The 22755-nt window shown below is 33.1% G+C and overlaps 1 protein-coding gene across 4 annotated transcripts in view; it reads left to right on the top strand.

The window, feature by feature from the left end:
- ATF2 (activating transcription factor 2) overlaps nt 1–22755 on the top strand; it is a 77634-nt gene that overhangs the window by 46185 nt on the left and 8694 nt on the right. For 3 of the 4 annotated variants that reach the window (XM_061135457.1, XM_061135456.1, XM_061135455.1), the window contains exons 10-12: nt 3408–3494; nt 10903–11052; nt 13677–13883. In XM_061135457.1, the coding sequence (XP_060991440.1) occupies nt 3408–3494; nt 10903–11052; nt 13677–13883 (444 nt within the window). Of the gene's footprint in view, nt 1–3407; nt 3495–10902; nt 11053–13676; nt 13884–14327; nt 14460–22755 lie in introns of those variants that run through there. The other variant, XM_061135458.1, reaches the window with a different exon arrangement.

The following is a 22755-nucleotide window of genomic DNA, read 5'->3' on the forward strand; positions in this document are numbered from 1 at the left end:
CTGTTTAATATTTTCTTTATAGAAAACTGATCTTTATAATCAGAAAATACACTTGGGGCTGCTTGATTAGTTTATGAAACCGAATTCAACAAAATACTTAGTGTTGAGTAATATTTACTCGTTGATATTTACTGTGATGGCGTAAATCTTTCAAGCCAAAGATAACTGGATAAATAACATTTTTCAATCCTCAAAATCTTAATTGTTTTTATTTTTAGTATTAACTAATTCCTAAGGTTCAAGAGGAAGGGGACATATGTATACCTATGGTTTATGTTGATGTTTGGCAGAAATCAAAAAATTCTGTAAAGCAATTATCCTTCAATTAAAAAATAAATTAAAAAAATATGGTTGAAATTAAAACTAATTCCTTATTCAACCCATTTCAATTTGCTAGATTTGTAGAATTCAAATGTTAACATAGATTTCTGTTCTGTAAGAAGATATTTATACTGGAACATTTATCAGGTAACTCCATGTTATTTTGATTATTAGAGAAATTATTTATAAAAGTATTCTGAACTTTTATAGTCATGTAGGGTTTATGGAATTCCTTTGCTGTCCCAAGCATGTGAAAATCTAAATGGTCTACTAGAATGGACACTTTTCCTAATGAGAAGATCAAAAACAAGTTTTTTGAGGGACATGTTAACTATATAAATTTTGAAAGACATAGATAGTAGTTAAATATCTACTTACACTATTCAATAACTTAGTATTTAAAGGCACATTCTTTGGAATAATATGTTAGAAATAATGCTTTTTTTTCTATTCTCACATTTCATAAAATAACAGAATCTTCAAATGTGTCTTCAACATTCAAGTTTTTGTCTTTAGAACCACTTTTTAAGAAACCTCACAAAGTTTTCCAAAACACATTATTTTCATCCTCATCTAAATAATTTCAGTGTAACACTTTTTGAATCTACTATTATAATCCTGGAAATCTTACATCAAGTCCTAATACTCATAATAAAAAGAGTCTCTTTTTTTCCTTTTAGATAGATATTTCTGGTTAGTACAATATAATCATTTATTGTATAGTTTTTAAAAATTATTTTTAAAATCTTCCTTACACTTTTTGTGAGATTATATCCTCAGGACACTTTTGGTGAGATTATATCTTCATGAATATTAACTAAAATTAACATTAAATATTTATTTTTATTAACTAAAGTGACCTAAGTATCCAAAATTAGCATTGACTGTAATATTTCAGATATTTCCACAAAGTCAAGATAATGTGTTGTCTTCAAATGGAACTTTGTAGTTCAAAATGCATTATTTGAGAATTTTATAAGGACTCAAATGTAAGGTGACTACTCCCTCTTTTCTCCAGATATTTTTGATGGGGAAATGTTCTTGTATCTGGGTTTATATGGTATCCTGTTAAATGTAACTGCAGTGAGAGAAACGGAAATGAAAAAGAGATATACTTTAGTATACAATAACTAATCATTCAGTGTTGATATTAACGTTTTTTAAAAAGAAGGCAAAAGACAATGGGAAGTCTGTTCAGTAGTGTTATTAGTGAAATTACTAGAGGTAATCAGGTTCTCCTTTGTCATTATGCTTTATTTAATGTATTAAAGAACTTTCATGTATATATTTTATAAATTTTATATGTATTTTAGAAAAGCAAAGTTCATTTTATATCTATATATTTTAGAAAAGCAGAGTTCATTGTTGAAATTACTTTTTATGCCTAGTTATACAAGTTTTAACATTCTTTCTCACTCAAAATGGAGGTGTGATGGATCTGTGAGAAATCTTGCCTCACTGAATATTATTTCTATAAGAAGGAATTATTAAAAAAGTAAATTATGAAAATTTAAGATTAAAAATGAATGAGAAAAATTGACGAGTTTTGAAGGATAAATCAGGATTAAGATCAGTAAGGGTTCAGATACAGTTTTCTGATTCTGCAGTCTCAAATAATTTTATCAATTATTATATTTAACAATATAAATATTAATATATTGGGTTGGTCAAAAAGTTCATTCAGTCCCTCCCCATAAGATGGCTCTAGTAGCACTCAGTTGTCTTTAACTTCATTTGAAACAATTTTGTTAGATTATATTGTGACAGCTGTCATATCAGTGTGCATTTTTTTTTAAATTGAAATTGGTGAATATTTATAGCCGTTTTAATATTGAAGATGAAACAAAAAAGCAACATTTTCAACACATTTATGCTTTATTATTTCAAGAAAGGTAAAAACGCGATTGAAATGCAAAAAAAAAAAAGACTTGTGTAGTAAATGAAGAAGGTGCTGTGTCTGATAGAACGTGTCAAAAGTGGTTTGTGAAGTTTGTGCTGAGATTTCTTGCTGGACGATGCCCCACAGTTGGGTAGGCCTGTTGAAGTTGATAGTGATCGAATCGAGGCATTAATTAAGAACGCTCAATCTTATATCATGAGTTTGATAGCTGACATACTCAAAATATCCAAATCAAGCACTGAAAATCATTTGTACCAGCTTGATAAATCATCACTTTGATATTTGGGTTCCACGTAAGTGAAATGAAAGAAACCTTCTTGACTGTTACTTCTAAGCTAACAAAAACATTCCATTTTTAAAACAAATTATGACAGGAACCTAGAACAGTTTCTTTGCTCAAAAAGATAAAAAGTTTTGGGAAGATGGAATCTTTAACGTGCCTGAAAAATGGCAGAAGGTAGTGGAACAAAACAGTGAATATATTGTTCAATACAGTTCCTGATGAAAATGAAAAATGTGTCTTATTTTTACTTTATAAACAGAAGGAACTTTTTGGCCAACACAATATATACTTTGTTAATGTATAATAACAAAGGTCCATCTAGTCAAGGCTATGGTTTTTCCAGTGGTCATATATGGATGTGAGAGTTGGACTGTGAAGAAAGCTGAGCACTGAAGAATTGATGCTTTTGAACTGTGGTGTTGGAGAAGACTCTTGAGAGTCTCTTGGACTGCAAGGAGATCCAACCAGTCCATCCTAAAGGAGATCAGTCTTGGGTGTTCATTGGAAGGACTGATGCTGAAGCCGAAACTCCAGTACTTTGGCCACCTCATGCGAAGAGTTGACTCATTGGAAAAGACCCTGATGCTGGGAAGGATTGGGGGCAGGAGGAGAAGGGGACGACAGAGGATGAGATGGTTGGATGGCATCACCAACTCGATGGACATGAGTTTGAGTAAACTCCAGGGGTTGGTGATGGACAGGGAGGCTTGGCGTGCTGCGATTCATGGGGTCGCAAAGAGTCGGACATGACTGAGCGACTGAACTGACTGTATAAATATATTGTCATATGCATATTAATATATACTTATTATGTAAATTATTATAGCAACCATTGTGCAAATAAAGTACAAATCTCATTTTGAATATATTCTCTAGTAATTATTTTTCAATATCTTCTGATAGCTTGTTCGACCAGTCACCATGGTGCCTAGTGTTCCAGGAATTCCAGGTCCTTCCTCTCCTCAACCAGTACAGTCAGAAGCAAAAATGGTAAGCAAGATTTTGTTTGTTCTGTACATATCTTGACCCTGTTTTGAATTAGCTTTTTCAATTAAAGCCCACTTCAGATGCACAATTTAGATAAAATATTATAAATCTGTGGGCTGTATTACATTATAGGGGAACCAGAAAGTTTTAATTAGCATAGTGACAGGGCACTGGTACTTGAAAGCAAATGAATTGATTGGGAGTAAAGTTCTAGTTTTTATCATCGGTTTGTCTGATGTTTGATGTGGCCTTTTAGGCAAACTCCTCCTGCTGGAGGCTAGGGATATTGCAGCTGAAACTAGAAGTAATAATCTGAAGGCAGTGTTGACATAATGAATGATTTTAAACATTCATACAAATGAGTAGAACAGTATTAAGAAAAAATTCTGAAATAGTATACAGGTTAGTGAACATTATATATAAAGGAAAACCATATTTTTGACTTGTGTTTCAGGCACTAAGAAATCGATGTTAAGGGGTGAACTACAGAGTAGGAATCAGACGACATATTTTCATTTTACTCATAATTCTTCTGTTCACTAACCCCAAACAAGCCACTTTAATTTTTCTGAGATTCATTTTCCTCATCTGTAAAATAAAGGGATTAAACTTTGATTTCTGGGGTCTTTCTTAGCCTCAAATCTTTTTTACTTGCTAATCTTCTTAGTAGACAACCTGAAGCTGCTGCTATGGGGTGGGGGTTCAGTGGGTTAATTTTCTTTTAAATCAAAATAATTCTCCCTTCTACAATTTAACACACTTTAGAGCTAATTTTTAACTAAAATCAATGGATAGTTGGTAGACACCTATTATTTGTTTCAGTTCTATGCTAGGCACTATACTGACATTATAAAAATTTGTACACATAAAAACCATCATGTATTATTGCAAGGCTTTAAATTTTTTACTGCTTTTCTCCATTAATGCAAATAATCAGTCTGAATTTGGCATGTGATAACTTTTTTTTTAAACAGTAAAACTTATATACCATATGAATGAATAATAGTTGGTTGAAGAGTATTAAAATTAGCTGATTATTGATGATAGTGAAAGAACTTGAAAATCCAAGGGGAGAATTTTTCATGTAACACCATGTTTAGGTCAAAGCCATGGAACTAACTAAGATGGATCTTTTTCATTTGATAGCAGATCTTCACTAGGAATGTGTTTTACACTTCCTACTTAACGTAACTATTATAATGAAAAACTGAATTAGTGAGAACTATGTAGAATAGAAATAGAAGTTAAAGATATCCTGTTGTAATCTGCCTCTCAGATTACCTTTACGTATTCAGTGGGCTTTTCCTGCCACAATTTGTAAAGAACAGATCAGATTTAAAGAAATCCTTTTGGCTATAAGATAGAAACTAGTAAGCTTCCCTGAATAACTGAATGAATTTGAGAAACTTAATTAGTCAGAAGAAAAATACTTTGTATGCTTGTACACTGAAAAGTACCAAAGCTGTATTTCACATATTTATATGTGAAACACAGTTATAGGTTGAAGGCTCCCCAAATTGCATGGGGAGTCACAAATTGCCTTACTTAAATTTAACAGTCCAATTAAATTTCTTAGTAGAATATTGCTAACACATAAAATAGCCATATTTAGGTGATTACCTGTTTCAATTGGGATAGTAAATAAGATTGTCCTGTTTTTTAATTAAATAAAAAGATTCAGAAATTAGCCCCCCCCCCTCCTTTTTTATAAGCTTTTTGTTGTGGAAGATTTCAAGTATTATATACAAAATAAATAAGATTCTGTAATGAATCCCCATGTACTCATCACCCAGCTTCAATTGTTAGCAATATAACTGTCATTCTTCCTCAGACCATTCTCTACCCTCACTGAATTATTTTTTAATAAGCCTTTCTTAAATGTAAAATTTACATAGATTGAAATGGACCAATTTAAACTGTACAGTTTAAGTGCATTCATGTAACTTACCTCTATTATGGTATAGAACATTAACATCTATCCACATTTCTTTATGTCCTTTCCCTCAGTCCATCTCCCCCAGCTGTTAATATTTATCACCAGCAATGTAAATAAAATCAATGTATACTCTTGCGTTCATAAGCATACGTTTGTGAAACTTATCCATGTTGTTGCGTGTATTGTAGTTTCTTTTTATTGCTGAGTAGTTTTCTGTGCTGTGAGTATATCACAATTTCTTTATCCATTCTCCTGTTGGCAGAACTTTGAATGGTTTGGTTTGATTGTTTCTAAACTTGAATTAAAATGTCAGTGTCATTGATTTTCTTATTAAGCATAGGGGGCTAAAAAGATTTACTAAATAAATAATTGTATGATTATAGTGAGAAAAGCTGAGGCTCGGTTCATACCCTAGTGCAGAGGTTCCTTAATGATCAGATAAACGTCATGGGATTGGATTCTTTTCTCTGTCAGTGGTAGAACTCTTAATTCCGTTCTCTCCAAATGAATGGTCCCCAGCTCACATCCCCTAGGTTCATGCTACATGTTAAATAATTTTTCTGACTTTTTACCAGTCTGAAGCCCCCCAGCAAACATTATAATTTCTTCTTTCACTGCTTCAATTGGATTTTGCTTTGTTGTTTTTAACTCTTTTGAAAATATTTAAACATCCTCCCTGTTTGATTCTGCATCTCTGCTAAGGATTTATTTGACCTTTCTGGTCACAGTCTGTTAATGTTAAATAGTACAGCAATATTAACTCTGCTAAAATGTGGTTAAAAAATGTTTGAGAAATGGCAGCATTGGAACACAGAACAATGAGTAGTACACTATAGCTGAAGAGAAACTTATCTGTATCCTAAGATAGCCATGGATGCTTTTGCAGTGGCCTGATTATCATGTATCCAGTGCTTACTGGAAGATTTATATGCATTGTGTTTGTTACAAATATTTAAAGAAGATCCTTCTTTTTTTGCTGAAGAAATTCTTTCAGGACAAGTTGTGCTTTTTTTGTTTTTTAAGAACTTTTAAGTCTTTGGAAAAGTAAAAACGTAGTTTAAGTAAAAATGTATGGAGGAGAGTTCCACAAATAAAAAGATTACCTAGTATTTTTTAATACTCTAGGAAAACTCTTGGGATCTACTGTTATCTACAAAATATCACTGGCTCTCACCAAATTAGATATAGTTTAGGGGTTTTGTTTGTCATTAAGCACATTAAACCATAGATATTTGCTACCTGTGTTTACTCTTCTAAAAAAACAAATTGCCTATGTAATATTTGTAATCAAAAAGTAACTCATCTGAATAAGAAAATGTTAACCATCCAGGAGTTTCATTTAAGAAGATTTAGTTAAGTATTTAAGTTGTTTTTTCCAGAATCATTCCTTTAAGGCTTGTGTGACAAACTGAGAGGTATCTTTGCACGCAGTGGGTAGCTGGTAGGTTTTCTGCAGGGGGTTTCTACTGAGAGCTGACAGAGGGCATCTTGGCAAATGTTCAGAAACCTACATTAACTTAGTTGAGCCCTGCATGGAGCCTCATGTTCAGCAGAATTCTTCTGACCTCCCTCTGCATGCCAAGCTAATCAGCAAACACCAAATGAGCCCACTCCAAAGAAACAGACTCTCTCCCAACCTAGTTCATTTTCATATGTTCTCTGGGGGTGGAGAGCAAGATTTTACAAGGACTGATGATGCTGCAAAGACCACAATAATGATAATTAACTTGCTGAATTTAGAAGATTATGCTGTTAATTAGTTGCAAAATAAAGATAAGTAATAGAGCAGCAGATGGTAGGATAACACCCAGGAGAAGGAGAGTTATTACTCTGATGAGCTTTTGTGGTGCTTATGAAATATGGATCTGACTTTTTCATAAATTGTTTCTAGAGAACATTATGTTTTTTCTCTGAACTATGATCGAGTAGTTTATTCCTACCAGGTTCTGACAGATGTGATAAAAATTTGCTTTCATAGGTACAACATATAACATAGATTTTGAATAACAAATTATTTTTAGCAGATTACCTCTTAAGATGGATCTCAGATTGGTCAGCACAACAAGACTATATTCAGTCTTTTTTTCCCCCCTATATTCACTCTTTAATTGACACAGTCTTTAAGACAAAAAGTTTTCAACATAGTGGCTGAATTTTACAACACTAAAATTTAACTCTAACATTAAAGCACTAGTCTGCTTAGAAACATAGTAATAAAGATTTTCATTTTCTTTCCTTTAGTTTAAAATTAAAATGATGCCTAGCTTTTATTGTACATGTTAGAGAATATAAACCTGTTAAATCTTACATAATTTCTCTGAGTACTTAATCTTCATTTACTTATATTAGATTTCTCTATTGATAGAAATTTTGATCCAGTAATGGACTGACCAGTGTCTGATACTCTTAATAGTTACTAAAATATACTTAGAATACTTAATGTGAGACAAAAGCTCTAGTTTGGAAAAGCTTTTGTTTAAAATATGTTTGTTCAGTGAACTAGGAGTCAACAGACAGAATTTCTGGTCCTAGATCTGCTTCTAACTTGCTCTGTGATCCTGGGAAGTAACTTCACTCTTTGGGCCTTAATTTCTTTCTTTATCTATAAGATGGTAATTGAACTAATTGATTAGCTCCAAAATTCTGTTGTAAAATAAATATCTATCATATTTATAGATGTTTTCATTAATTTGGGGGAACCAAATTACTCTTCTTTAAAATGTATCAACATATATGTGGGTGGATTGTGGATATCCTTACATTAGTTGTAAAATGTATATGAATCACCATTTAGATAACTTTCTTCTCCTAACCCACTGTAATTTTTTTTAGCATACATTTGTTTTTAAACATGTTTGTTAAAAAAAAATAGTTTAAAAAAAAAATCTGTAGTTCAAAGCAGTGTTAATTAACCCTTGAAAATCTTTTTCTTGCATTTTGTATCCAGTGGCACACTTCCAAGTTAGACCCATTGTAATCAATGTAACAGCATGGAGCAAACATTAGAGCTTCCTCACTGGATGAGTACTGTATACCCTAGGGCAGTCAAGAGAGGATAATGAATGAATACTGATGCTGCTTTTAAGTGCTCTATAAGGTAGTAACTTGCCCTACTAAAGATTATTCAAGAGAGTGATGTTTATGTACTTCAGACTCCCCTATGTGCAGTTACTGTATTTCATTAATTCTAAGAGCTAAGCTCTTTACTATAAAACTTTAAATGCTCTTCAGTTCTATGTTTTCTACCTAAGGACTTAAAAATGTTTTACCAACACATAATTTACCAAGCTTCACATCTCAACCAGTACTTATATTTTTATACATTTTATATCCAATGAAAGCCCTAACCTAACGCTATTATAGATTGGCTTTTAAAAGATGTAATTATGCACACTGACCACCTCCCCAGATCCTCCTCCTTCTGTATATATGACCCACACTTTCAAATTCCTCTTTTTGCTTTCACTTCTTTGACCGTTGAGCTTAAATATTCCTTCCTGATTACAGGCAAGTACTGCTTTGTCACCTACCTAATTAGTTTTAATCCATCCACTTCCACATTATCCCATCAGTTATGAGTGTCCCAATTTCCTGGATCTTAGCTGCTAATGTGGTTATTTCTGCATGTTTATAAGAGAAGGAAGAAAAAATGGAACTGGGAATCTTAAACCTGGATTCTGAAAGATGCAGTGTACCATGTGGTCTTGAGAATATATTTTCCAAAATAAAATACATCTGGAGGAGTTCATGGTGGTCCAGTAGCTAAGACTCTGCGCTCCTGCTGTAGGGGAGCGGATCCCCAGGTTTGATCCCTGGTCAGATCCCACATGCCACAACTAAGAGTTTGCATGCTGCAACTAAGACATGGCACGGTCAAAAAAATAAATAAATAAAATATTTTTTAAAAATTTAAATATAATATTAAATATTAAAAATTTTTAAATTTTAAATATTTAGCTTCAGACTGAGCTAAACCTGTCCTTAAAATGATCCCTGAGTACTTTTTTTCCTAAGTATATATTGAAAATACAAAAGTAAAGGAACTCTCATGATTCTTTGGTGTCCATACCCTAACACCTGAACTGTGAAAATAGAGGGCTCAATAGATATTTTTGAAAAAGGTAAGGAAGCTGATAAAAAATTAATAAATCCTTATGTAACTCAGGTAAGTTTTACATATTTAATCTTTACCTCAGCCCTACAAGGAAGTTGTCATTTTCCCCAGTTTTACAGATCGTTTGTTCAGATAGTTGGAGACAGAGTTAATTTCTGAACAGTAAAGTATCTTCTCAGCTGTACACATTTTGTATGCTAATATATATACAGTATATCTTATGTATGCTAACCAGTGAAGAAACTAGGACTTTACATATGTGTAAAAACATATATATATCTTAGGTGTGCTAACCAGTGAAGAAACTAGGACTTTGTGAACTGCTGTTTGCAGTTCATAAAGAAGTACTCAGTCAGAAGAGATGGGAAAAACACACCTAATTTGGGTTGATATGGCTTTAGCGGTTACAGTATCAGACTTGGCATTCCGAATCCTTTGTGGTTGTCTTTTGCACCACTTGACTTGCAGGATTCTAGGTCCCTGACTATGGATTAAGCTTGGGCCTATGACGGGGCAAAGTCCTAACCACTGGACCACCAGGGGATTCCTTTGTAGTTGTCTTTTGAATCATCAAGCCATCCAGCCTGAGATTATCTTTCTTGATCTTTCCATTTTCTTTTTTTTTGCTTCTTTGTTTTGGTGGGGGAGGTAGGATAATATATATAACATCGTGCCATGGAAAAACTGCACTTTGAAAATAAGGAGATCCAGATTTAAATCTAGGATCCTAACTAGCTTGATGGCTGTATGACCTTGGGCAAATGATCTCTAGTGTCCTAATTTGTAAAATCAACATACTGTTTATTAGAAACTGATTTAAAAATTACTGATGACACAGCAACAGAGATGGATCTCAGGTGCATTATGCTAAAGGAAAGAAGCCAGATTCAAAAGGCTTATTATGTACACTGTATGATTCCATTTATATGATATTCTGGAAAAGGCAAAACTTTGAGAATCAAAAAACAGACAGGATTTTCAGGGACTGTGGTGGGAGGTAGTCATGTGTGGATGTGAGAGTTGGACCATAAAGAAAGCTGAGCACCAAATGAAAACAATTGCATTAGAATCATGTAGGGGACTTTGTCTAAAGCTGATCTCTATTATCTACCTCTTTACGCTATTTCCAACGAAAGAAGAGAGGTAAAGTTGCCCAAAATGACTCAGGAAAGCTTCCCAAAGGTCCTTTTATCTGTCTTACTGATATTTAGGAATGCAGTGGAATATAATAAATCAGAACTAAGTTTAAAGTTTATGTATTCATTAACAAATGTCTCATTTGGTTAACCAAAAGTGTGTTGGGAGTTAGATTTGGGTAGAAAGCAGGGAGCATTTTTTTTAATTTGGTATTTGCATTTCAGAGATTAAAAGCTGCTTTGACCCAGCAACATCCTCCAGTTACCAATGGCGATACTGTCAAAGGTCACAGTAGTGGTTTGGTTAGGACTCAATCAGAGGAATCTCGACCACAGTCATTACAACAGCCAGCCACATCCACCACAGAAACTCCGGTATGTGTGTTGTTTTTATCATTCATCACTCAGTTTTCCTTTAAAAACAAAACAAAACAAAACACAGTGTGACTTCAATGACTATATTCTTTGAAAAGATTTTTCTGGTCAAATTTTTATTCCAAAAGTGTATTGAAAAAGCCTTAAGAAAAGGTAGTTCAACATAAAAGTTGAACATACAAAAAATAAATAAGCAGTTGTTACTGCTGAGGGCACTCTGTAAATGTTTCTCAGAGTATCTGTGTGTTGGTTTAAGATGGCACAGTATCCATCAACAGTATTTAAAGAAAACTTTTTTACTATTGGTTGTATTCAACAAGTAATGTATATATGAACCATATTACTGATATAAGATAGTTCTTGAATTAACACTTGTGAAATGTCACCAAAGTAACAGATAGGTTTAATGGCAGCTGTTTATACTAGAGGCCCGTTTCACTCTAATTTGTGTCTGGCCATTAGATGATTGCTATTTCTATGTGTCTGCAGTAAAGGGTGACTGTATTTCTGTTAAATGTTTCAGAGCTCTATTTAGACCTTTTTCTTCTCTACTTAAAGAATATTAGCATTTAAAAGTAAAACTTTCCAATTAAAGAAACACACGTGAACAGCAAGTTTAACACTACCTCCTAAGCACAGGTATTTAGATAACTGTATTTTACCTTTGTGAAACTTAAGATAAAGTGAAATAGTTGTGGTTGTCATCCACCAAGCAACTTTACTTAGGGGCCAAAAGAGAGGAAAAGTGAGTGTGTTCTTATGTCTTAATTCAGGGTGAGCCAACGGAGCTCATGACTGTTTATCTATGGCTGGCAAGTTCAGTATGGCTTTTACATACTTAAAAGTTTATTTAAAAGAAAATAAATGAATGAAACTAACTATAGTTTACCTGGATCTCATTTTTATTTATATTTTCATACTGTATTGTATTGGAATGAAGCTCCAGGAGAGCAGGACTTTTCCTGCCCTATCACTGCTATATCACTAGAATAGTTCGTATATATTTTTCAGTGAAGTAGAGTGAATGAATCAATAGAAAAAGGGAGAGAAGGAAGAATATATGCTTCTAAGTAGCCTCAAACCCTTGTTAGAGGTAGAGATATATATAATTCAGGTTAATTACCTGCCGAACTTAAAGATTTCTGCCTATGGTATAGATTAAGAGAATGTAGAAATTTTTGTATACATCATTTTAAAATATCATTAAAGTAGAGGCAAGAGATTTGTTTTCAGGCTGCTACTTTGGATCATATGTCTATGGCCACACAATGCTTTCTTTTGCGCTGTTTCTAAGGGTTTATATCCTATCTCCTGTATTCAGGTGTTCTGTGGCACAATTTTGGGATTTGTGAGAGACATGAAGATATTCTATAATCCTAAACACTGGACAATATCACTCATGACTTGACTGAAGATTTATGTCTGGCTGATTTTGCAGGGCAGGCAGACCAATTAAAAGGAAAATCTAGACTCTGGGATTCTACCTACCAGGAAAATGAGCATTAATTAATTATATAAACCTGACCCTTAGAAAAAGACTGACCCCAAATTTCAGAAACTGAAGAAAAGCTGAATACACTAAAATGTGTTGTGTACTTTCAACTCCTTAAGTTTAGAGAAACCAATTTTTAAAAAACATTTACAGTTTAATACTATTCTTCATTTCAAAAATAGCATAGAAACCATGGTTTCCCATAGTGGATTTAAATAAGTTATTTTTTATTAGTACCTTAATAATTATCAAAGGATTCAATAATAACATAATGTTTCCTTAAAAGTGCACTTGGAAAAATAAAAGATCTCTACATCATCATTTGTATTGCATTTTTTAATTTATTTGTATTCTCTATAAACAAAATATTATTTATACAAACATTAAAGAATAGAATACAATCCTAAAGGAAATCAACTCTGAATATTCATTGTATGAATATTGATGGTGTAGCTCCAATACTTTGGCCACCTGATGCAAATAGCCAACTCATTGGAAAAGACCCTGATACTGTGAAAGATTGAAGGCAGAAGGAGAAGGGGGTGATAGAAGGTGAGATGGTTGGATGTCATCACTGCCTCAATGGACATGAGTTTGAGCAAACTCCAGGAGATAGTGAAAGACAGAGAGGCCTGGTGTGCTGCAGTCCATGGGGTCGCGAAGAGTCAGACACAACTTAGCAACTGAACAACAAAAAATACATTCACTGTGACAGTTAGTGAGAATCTTGGTTTAGCAATGCTTATTTATTTCAAGGAATTTGTTAAACAACAGAGTGATTTGCACATTGCTTCAGAATATTGATGTATACAATGAGACTTAGAAAATAAAATTAGTACCTGTCACCTTTGCAAGGGGCTTCCCTAATAACTCAGTTGATAAAGAATCCAGCCGCATTGCAGGAGAGCCTGGTTCAATTGCTTAGTCGGGAAGATCCGCTGGAGAAGGGAAAGGCTACCCATTCCAGTATTTTGGCCTGTAGAATTCCATGGAATGTATAGTTCATGGGGTCACAAAGAGTTGGCACAACTGAGTGACTTTCACTTTCACCTTGGCAGTCCTTTACTGCCTATTATGTTAATTTTAATCACTATGTACAAATACCAAAAGCTTTCATTTGTGTCTATTATAGGCTTCTCCAGCTCACACAACTCCACAGACCCAAAATACAACTGGTCGTCGAAGAAGAGCAGCTAATGAAGATCCCGATGAAAAAAGGAGGAAGTTTCTGGAAAGAAATAGAGCAGCAGCTTCAAGATGCCGGCAAAAAAGAAAAGTCTGGGTTCAGTCTTTAGAGAAGAAAGCAGAAGACTTGAGTTCATTAAATGGTCAACTGCAGGTATGGTGCATATATGTAAATTGTTTTATTTATTTTTAATAATTATGAACACACATTTTCTTTATTTTTTCCTAGTCAGACATTCAGACATTTTAGCATACAATATTGGGTGTGTATGGAATCTGTAGTAAAGTGTAGTTTAATAAACCTACTTGAATACCAAGATGAAGTAATATAACTTTCAATACTGATACAGTGAAGAAATTTTTAAATGTGTTTACTTGCGTTGTACAAAAGTACCTAAACTATCTGGTTTAAACTTTATAAAGTTATGATATAGACTTCAACAGAATCTTCAACTGTAAAATATTACTGGTACTTCACTTTTCTTATTTTTTGGTTCATGTCACAACTATAGAGTTGTTCAGTTTGCAGTTTTTGTTTTTAAGTTCTTTTGTTCTTTGAATTATAAATTTTATTTTGTTTTGTTTGTTTTATTTAAAGTGAATATAGTGCTCGTGAAAGGTGCCAGATTGACAGCTTTGGAACTGAAGGACTAATTATCCACAGAACAGGTACAATATGGCCAGTGGCAGTAGAAATCATTTCATACTGCCCTGCCAGTGTGCCTCAGATTTATTTCTTAGGAAGCCTATGTGGTATAAAGGTTTTAAGGCTCCTTCCTATTCAGTCTTTGGTAAGATTTTCAATGATGGTATCGGGCAGCACTAAGTCTATTTCCTTCCTTCTGTTTTTTCTTCCTTTTTTGTTGTTGTTTTTAATGTTGTGAATATTCTTAAGTAAAATCTAAACTACCAGTTGATGAGCGTCAATGTAAAAAACTGATGAATTTATGAATTAAAATTGATGAATTTAAATTCATTATGAATTTAATGAATTGTAGTTGTTATTATTGGTCAATCCTCTGAGCTGTCCATTCCTACTTAAAAATTAGTCATGATTAATGATGAGACTTGCTCTCATCTTATATCTTTAAAGATGTCACCAGTATCAGTGTCTTGTTTAAATGCTTAGGAAAAAGCTTTCTAGCTTGTTTAGCTCCAGGCATAGCATTTCGCCTAATGTAAATTTTAATAACTTAACACTTCTTCATATGTGAGACAGACATCTTTTAAAACTCTGTGTTGGGCTTTGAATATTGACATGTTAGCTTTAGAACAAATAAATTATCTTGCAAAACTTACTTTTAACCATTTCAAATAAAATTAAATATGATTTTAATTTTACCATATCACAGAGACTTCAAATATGTACTTATATACTAGGATATGTTAAATAATATATTACCTGATAAATAAATTATTCTTCTGGAACTATTTTCATAATTTTTCAAAACAAACTTTTGAATTTTTTTCTTTAAAGTGAAACATTATAGATACAAATTTATGTACTGTAAAAATGGTTATTTATCAGATTTCTCTGAATATTAACTCATTTAAATGTTGGAGTATTCATATTAATACATTAACAAAGTGATTTAGGTGGATCTGTTCTTAAACTAACAAAATCATTCTTCTGACTGACTTGGCTTCTTAACAGTTACATGGTATTAAAAATAACATTCTGTGTTAGCCTCAGTTGTCTTACCCATGGAATAGAGATAATAATACTTGCTGGTTCTCCTGCTCTGGATTGTTACATACATCAAATTAGAATTTTTGCAGGCATTTTAAAATAAATTAATTTTAATAGGATAAATTTATCAATATTTTCTTTTTTAATTTGGCTTGTTATGCCAAACTATAAAGTGGTATATAAATATATGGTATCATTCTCAAGGTACTGGACTTCGGGTTTGGCCAGTTTCCTATTTTGACCCGAGTTATAACAATATTAACAACTTTTAATGAGATTGTTGTTCAGTAGCTAAGTCATGTCCAACTCTTTGTGACCCCATGGACTGCAGCATGCCAGGCTTCCCTTTTCTTCACTGTCTCCCAGAGTTTGCTCAAACTCATGTTAATCATATTGCTATTTCCTTAATTATACTGCAGCCCTGGTCACCACTATGAACACCAACAGTGCTTTATTATTTCAGAAAACTTTGGAGAATTCAGTATTCACGATAAATGTAATATTTGCTTCATTAATTTCATGTTTTTTCCACCATCCAAACTGTATAAAATATCATTATTGTAAAATGTGTTCATTTTTATATTTCCTAGTTTGAGTAGAAATTTCTTGATTGGAGGAATAAAGGCAAGATTTATCACCTAAGTAAAAGTTAGCTAACACTTCAGTTTTGAAGCAAGCATGAAACTTCATAGAAGTCACAATCAAGAAATCACTAAGTTAAACTCTGTTGTTGAACGTAACTAGTTAATACCTCAAATTAAAACAGAACCAGTTGTTTTTCTTAAATTGAGGTATAGTTGATATACAGTATATAATTACATGTTTCCATGTACATATCATGATTCACAATTGTCAAAGGTTATACTCCACTTACACTTACTTTATTCCTTGTGCTGTACAGTATGTCCTGGCAGCTTGTTTATTTTATACAAGCAGGTTTTTTAAATGTTTGTTTATATACTTGTCTGTGCTGGATCTTAGTTGTGGCATGTGAACTCATAGCTGAAGCATGTGGGATTTAGTTCTCTGACCAGGAATCAAACCCTGGATGCTCTACATTGGGAGTGCAGAGACACAGCCACTGGACCACCAGGGAAGTCCCTATATATAGCAGTTTTTAATCTCTTAATCCCCTATCTCTATCTTGCCCACTGGTAAGCACTGTTTTTTCTCAGTATCTGTTTTGTTTTTGGTTATTCACTATATTCACTAGTTTTATGTTTCAGAACCCAGATACAGGTGATATCATACAGTATTTGTCTTTCTTTGATTTATTTCACTAAGCATAAAAATCAGTATTTTTAATCATTGAGGGATGGGTACCATCATGGTTAGAAAGAAAGTGTTCTTAGTTTTAAAGATGTATACCAAAACATGAAGATAGGTGAGATGATGTGTTATCGGGTATTTAAAAAAAAATACTTTTGCAAAAAAGAAAGAGAATAAAGTCCTTCTGAATATATTAACCTGGAAAATGTCTGTAATATTATGGGCAAAAACTAAGTTGCTTGGAAACAGCCCAGATGTCCATCAGTAGATAAATTGTGGCATATACATCCAACGAAATATTTTTCAGCCACAAAAAGGAGTGAAATTACATGCTACAATGTGAATAAATCTCAAAACATTATGCTTCAGTGAAAGAAGTCACAAAGTCACATACTATATGACTCCATTTATATGAAATATATAGAACAAATTAATTCATAGAGACAAAATGCAAACTGGTAGTTTCCAGAGACTGGGGGGAGAAAGAGGAAAATAGGAAGAAACTGGCTAATGGATAAGAGGTTTTGCTCTTGAGTGGTCAGGTAGGGGGTGGTAGCAGCACAGCGTTGCAGATGTGTACGAAACGCTCTGAGCTTCTCAGTTTAAAGTGGTGAACTCTATATTATGGAAATTTCACCTCAACAAATTACTCAAAAGTCACATACTAAAAATGTGTAGCGTAATTCTTTTTCATTAATGAAAGCTTTATAGTTAAATGTATAGATTGTGTGTATGGAAATTAGTATAGAAATGAATCTTTAAATGGAGGTAAAATTTTAAGAAGGACATGTACTAGTTTGTAACAGTGATAAAGGGGGTTTGGGAAGAAAGGGTACTTCAACTATGACTTTCTCTATTGTTTCAAGTGGATATATGACTTTTTCTTGTTTTTTACTTACATGTCATATAAAATAAGTTTTAAAAAAGTAAGTGACACATTCTAGTTTTCAGAATATGAAGAGTTAATATGCTTATAATAGATTCTGGAGAAAAAATTTCATTCAGTCTGCCAACAGCAGAACTGTTAACTGTGAAGAACAGAATGACTTGTAAAGAAAATTGAATGTCAAAGAAATAATTAAACTCTACTTTATGTGAAAACATTCATCAGTTCTACATTTCCTTAATAATTCTTCACGTGACATTCAGGTTTAGGTGATCAGTGTAGTGGGCAGTAATGACCCATGGTTACTTATATATAATAAAAGGTTTAATGAGTATTGAGGTGTGACTGTTCATATTTTTACCAAATATATATTAGGTTTTAAGAAAATACTAATTATTCAACCTTACTGCACCATTCACTGAATTTAATTATATTTTAGCTTTCTAGAACCATTGCTTTAAAAACAGTTTCATCAAATTGTATTAGAGACATTTATGGTACTCTAGACCAAGAATTGGATGCTGTTGGTTATAAACTATTATATTTTCAAATGTAATATATGATTTTGTCTTTTACTTGAAATGGTGTTAACCCAGTTATGTCTTTGTCTTTCATATACTCATCTTGTGGGTTAGTTTTCAGTTTAGAATTGCAGCATTTCCTTTATGAACAAAAGGCAGGCTCATAGGAGCTCTTAACAATCTGTGATAAAACCTGTAGAATTTGTTGTGGATTTTACTTTTAAAACTTAGACACTGCAAATGTGTGTGGACTGGAAGCTCGGTAAATTAATAGAAGCATTCTTTGATAACAAGATCCGTGAGGAGTTTTCACTAATAAGTTAATGATATGGAAAAGGTTTTGTTTAATGGTCCATTGACTTAGAGGGAATGGGATTGAACTTTTAATCCTGGTACCTAAACAGTATTTTACTTTAGTATTTATCACTTGAAATAGAAAGAAATGGCAACAGTTGGGAGATGGTATCCAATACCTGTTTAATTCCTGAAAAACTCTAAAACTGTCTTTCTTCTCCATTCCCAGACTGAGTTTTTCACTATATTCTAGAGGGGGAAAGGGTAATAGTGATGCCACTTCTATCTCATGCATTTTATTCTGAGTACTTCTTTTTACTGTTGTTGCTCAATTGCCAGGTTGTGTCCGACTCTGCGACCCCATGAACTGCAGCACGCCAGGCTTCCCTATCCCTCACTATCTCCCAGAGTTTGCTCAGATTCATGTCCATTGAGTCAGTGATGCCATCCAATCATCTCCTCCTCTGTTGTTCCCTTCTCTTGACCTCAATCTTTCCCAATATCTGGATCTTTGCCAATGAGTCAACTCTTTGCATCAGGTGGCCAAAGTATTGGAGCTTTAGCATCAGTTCTTCCAATGAATATTCAGGACTGATTTCCTTTAGCATTGACTGGTTTGATCTCCTTGGCTGTCCTAGGGACTCTCAAGAGTCTTCTCCAGCACCACAGTTCGAAAGCATCAGTTCTTCAGTGCTCTGCCTTCTTTATAGTCCAACTCTCACATCTATACATGACTATTGGCAAAACCATTGCTTTGACTATACAGACCTTTGTTGGCAAAGTGATGTCTCTGCTTTTTAATATGCTGTCTAGGTTTATCATAGCTATTCTTCCAAGGAGCAAGCGTCTTTTAATTTCATGGCTGCAGTTTTTACTAGTCTTTACTAAAATCTTCCCAAGCCTTTACCTCCCCATCTGTCAAACTCATAGAAGATAAGTACTATTTTAAAGATCAAATAAGAGAGGTAATAGAGAAATTAAGATACTTAAGCTATTCTTCACAAAAATCAATGATCATAGCAATGAGAAATTCCCCAAAGAAGAAACTAGCCAATATTATTTCTTTAATTTGGGGGATAGTAGCTGAACTAGAAAGTCAAAGATCATGAATTTATGGAACCTGATACATCAGTCTGTGGCTAAATATCAATGAAATGTTTTGATTGGTTATTCAATTAGCTATCCTGTCATTATTTCATCAGTCTGATCTGCTTCAGACAAATTGTAAATATATATATATAATTTGTTCATCAGTATGTAATTAAGCTTTGAGTAGATACAAATAGATTTAGAGCAATGGTATAGACAATGCCAAATAATTATATTTTCTCTTAGACCATAATTATTTCTTCAGCATCTGCTTTATCTTACCAAATACATTTTACTTTGACGCCCCACCCCCCCAAAAAAAATCAGTAATTGGTCACATTTGAATGGGACTTTAATGTTTTCAAAATGTTTTCATGTCTCATATTTCATTTCATCTTCAGAATGACCCAGAAAGAGAGTTAATATATTCTGCAAATAAACTAAGACTAACCAGAAAGGTTTTGGAGACTGAATCCAATTATAATCAGTCTAAAATAATCCACAGATACAGAGGTATAAATATTTCTTTTTTCATTTAATATTAAATCTCTTTATGGCTTAACATTTCTTTCAGATTCACTATGGCTTAAGCAAACTGGTTCTGTTATGGCTTTAAGTCATGATTTATGGAACTGCCTTGTCTAAATACTGTCTGTCTTTTTAAGTTCTTTCCTTTATACATATAACTATGTGACTATAATTCTTGAATGTTTTGTTTAATTTTCTGCATTTGTCATAAATGATTTAAAAAATACTGGCCAGGCTTTGGCAAACTCTTCTAATTTTGCCTAATGTAAAGGTTATATACCAGGATAAGCCTCCTTTTATCACCTCCTACCTGGGACGTGATCTTGACCATAAGCATATGCTTACACTTAGGGCTCTCCAGCTCAACTAAATCCATTTCTTTAAGGTTTGGCCTCTCTTATCCAACTGTTTACTTTGCAGTATTTCTTACAGTTCCACTTCTTTGCTAGTAACCATGTCCCATTTGCTGCTTTCAGTCAGCTGATAACCAGTTTTTAAAGAAATTGAGTGTTAGAATACAATAAAATACAAACTACTGATTTAATTTAACCTTTTGATCAAAAATCACTTGAGCTTAGGATTACCATTAGGAAAATCTCTTACCATTATAAAATATTTTAGATCAGGATGATGTAAAAGATTGAACTAAATTTGTATTGAGCACACCTTGAGTTTGTTGGGGTTTTTTTCCTTGCTATTTCTGTCATTTAAAGGTATGGGGGGAAATTACACTATTTGCATTTTGGATAAAGAACAGCATACTTGTGTACTGTATCACTTAGGTATATACAAATTATAATATTTAAACATTTTTTAATTTACCCCTCTCTTCCAGTTTTTGCCCCTGATTTGAATTAAATTCAGTTAACACAAATATAAGTTGTGAAAGTGTTAGTCGCTCAGTCGTGTCCAACTCTCTGCGACCCCAGGGACTATACAGACCACCAGGCTCCTCTGTCCATGGAATTCTTCAGTGGTCATTCTCTTCTCCAGGGGATCTTCCCAACCCAGGCCTCCTACATTGCAGGCAGATTCTTTACCATCTGAACCACCAGGGAAGCCCTTATAACAGGAATCAAATACCTTCTCTCTAAAGTCCTTAATGTTCATTACCCATTTTTAGCTAGTGGCATCTTTACATTTATTTGTTCACTTGTTCATGAACCAGGTAGTCTGATTAGGTGAACAACCATAATACCACAAGCTGTTAGATGGAATATCAGTTTCTGTATTCAAACTTAACCAGTTTCAAACCTGTCATTTAAAGAGAGATTTTGAATATATTTATTTTTGAGTGCACAGGAATATTGTTTTAATGGTTAACACCCAGAATTTTATTTAAATCAAACTATTTTGTATCAGATTATCAACTTGCGACTGCTCAGGAATTTTATCTAGTACATCATTTTCTTTCATAATATGGTTTATGATGAATGTCCATATGGAGTATTTAGTTGAGAAGGCATTTGTGATTTTTAAAATTCTGTAATTGAGATGATGCTATTAAGTATGTCAATCTTCCTTTTCTAAGAAAATGAACAGTGTGACTATGTGGTGAGGTTGTTGACAAAAATAATGAAATTAGAACCACTGACCAGTTTTATATTATTTAAGCTATTTCATTTCACCCTCTTTGGTGTTTTTTTTTTTTACCGACTGGAAATAGATTTTAGAGAAGACCATGGTAATTCAGTGTACTCGGTTTATGCTATGCCATGGACTGTGATCTGGGGATATAGAAAGCAAATCTGGGGTTGCTCTTGAGAAACCCCAATCTAACAGAGGTGGCAAATAAGTAAACCAAAAACAATCCAGTGAGATAAGTGCTATGTAAATACACACATACAAACACACATATGTACATATATGTAAATATGGCTGTGGAAGCACAGAAATGAACACCATGTGTATTTATATTGTACTGAGTTGACTTTTAAAGACAGTGAAATAGTTAACAAGGCAAAAAGGAAAGGTTTTCTAGATGGAAATAACAGTATATATTTAGTTAGCCATACAAAATTTCTATTTATTGGTCAAAATCATTAAATATTGATTATTTAATAGGTTCAAACTAATGAGAAGGGCGGTCACAGGTACTCGATTATGAAAGATTGTGTATTCTTGACTAAAAATACATATCCAGCCCTATTTCATATTAGAGAAATTAATGAGAGAAACTTGTAAATGGAAGTCTCAAAATCAAGCTAACAGCAGAAAGAGGGAGAAACATTTTGGATTATATATGGTGGATTATTCATAATATGGTTTCTCATAAGTACTGTCATTAATAGAGATAATTAGCAGTATTGACACTAATGATTCAGTATTGCATAGAAATTAATTTTCTAAATAACAGCTTGTTTTTTAAAGCAAAACTGTAAACCTTTTTCTTTTGTACTTTAATCACTATACACCCATTCTTGTCTCAAATACAATGTTCTAAACATAATTTAACCTTTTCTTTTTAATGACTCAGAGTTCTTATAAAGCATCAGTTTTTGTTTTGTGCTTTAACACAGCAGTTACAGTTCGTTGTTATTGGGGTGTGAGGAACTGTTTGAGTCGACAAACTTGCCTTTGGATTACTGAACTTTTATTGTTTGATCTTGTATGTTCCTATCATCAGTCACTTAAGGAGACCTAATGAGTCTAATTTACTAAATTATTTTACATTCAGCTTTCTGGGTAAGAGATTTAGGGATGGAAAAAGAAGTGCCTGAGCTTTTATGTATACCTTTTTGCTGTATTT

Source organism: Dama dama, chromosome 33 (assembly GCF_033118175.1).
Source record: "Dama dama isolate Ldn47 chromosome 33, ASM3311817v1, whole genome shotgun sequence".
NCBI classification, from domain to species: domain Eukaryota; kingdom Metazoa; phylum Chordata; class Mammalia; order Artiodactyla; family Cervidae; genus Dama; species Dama dama.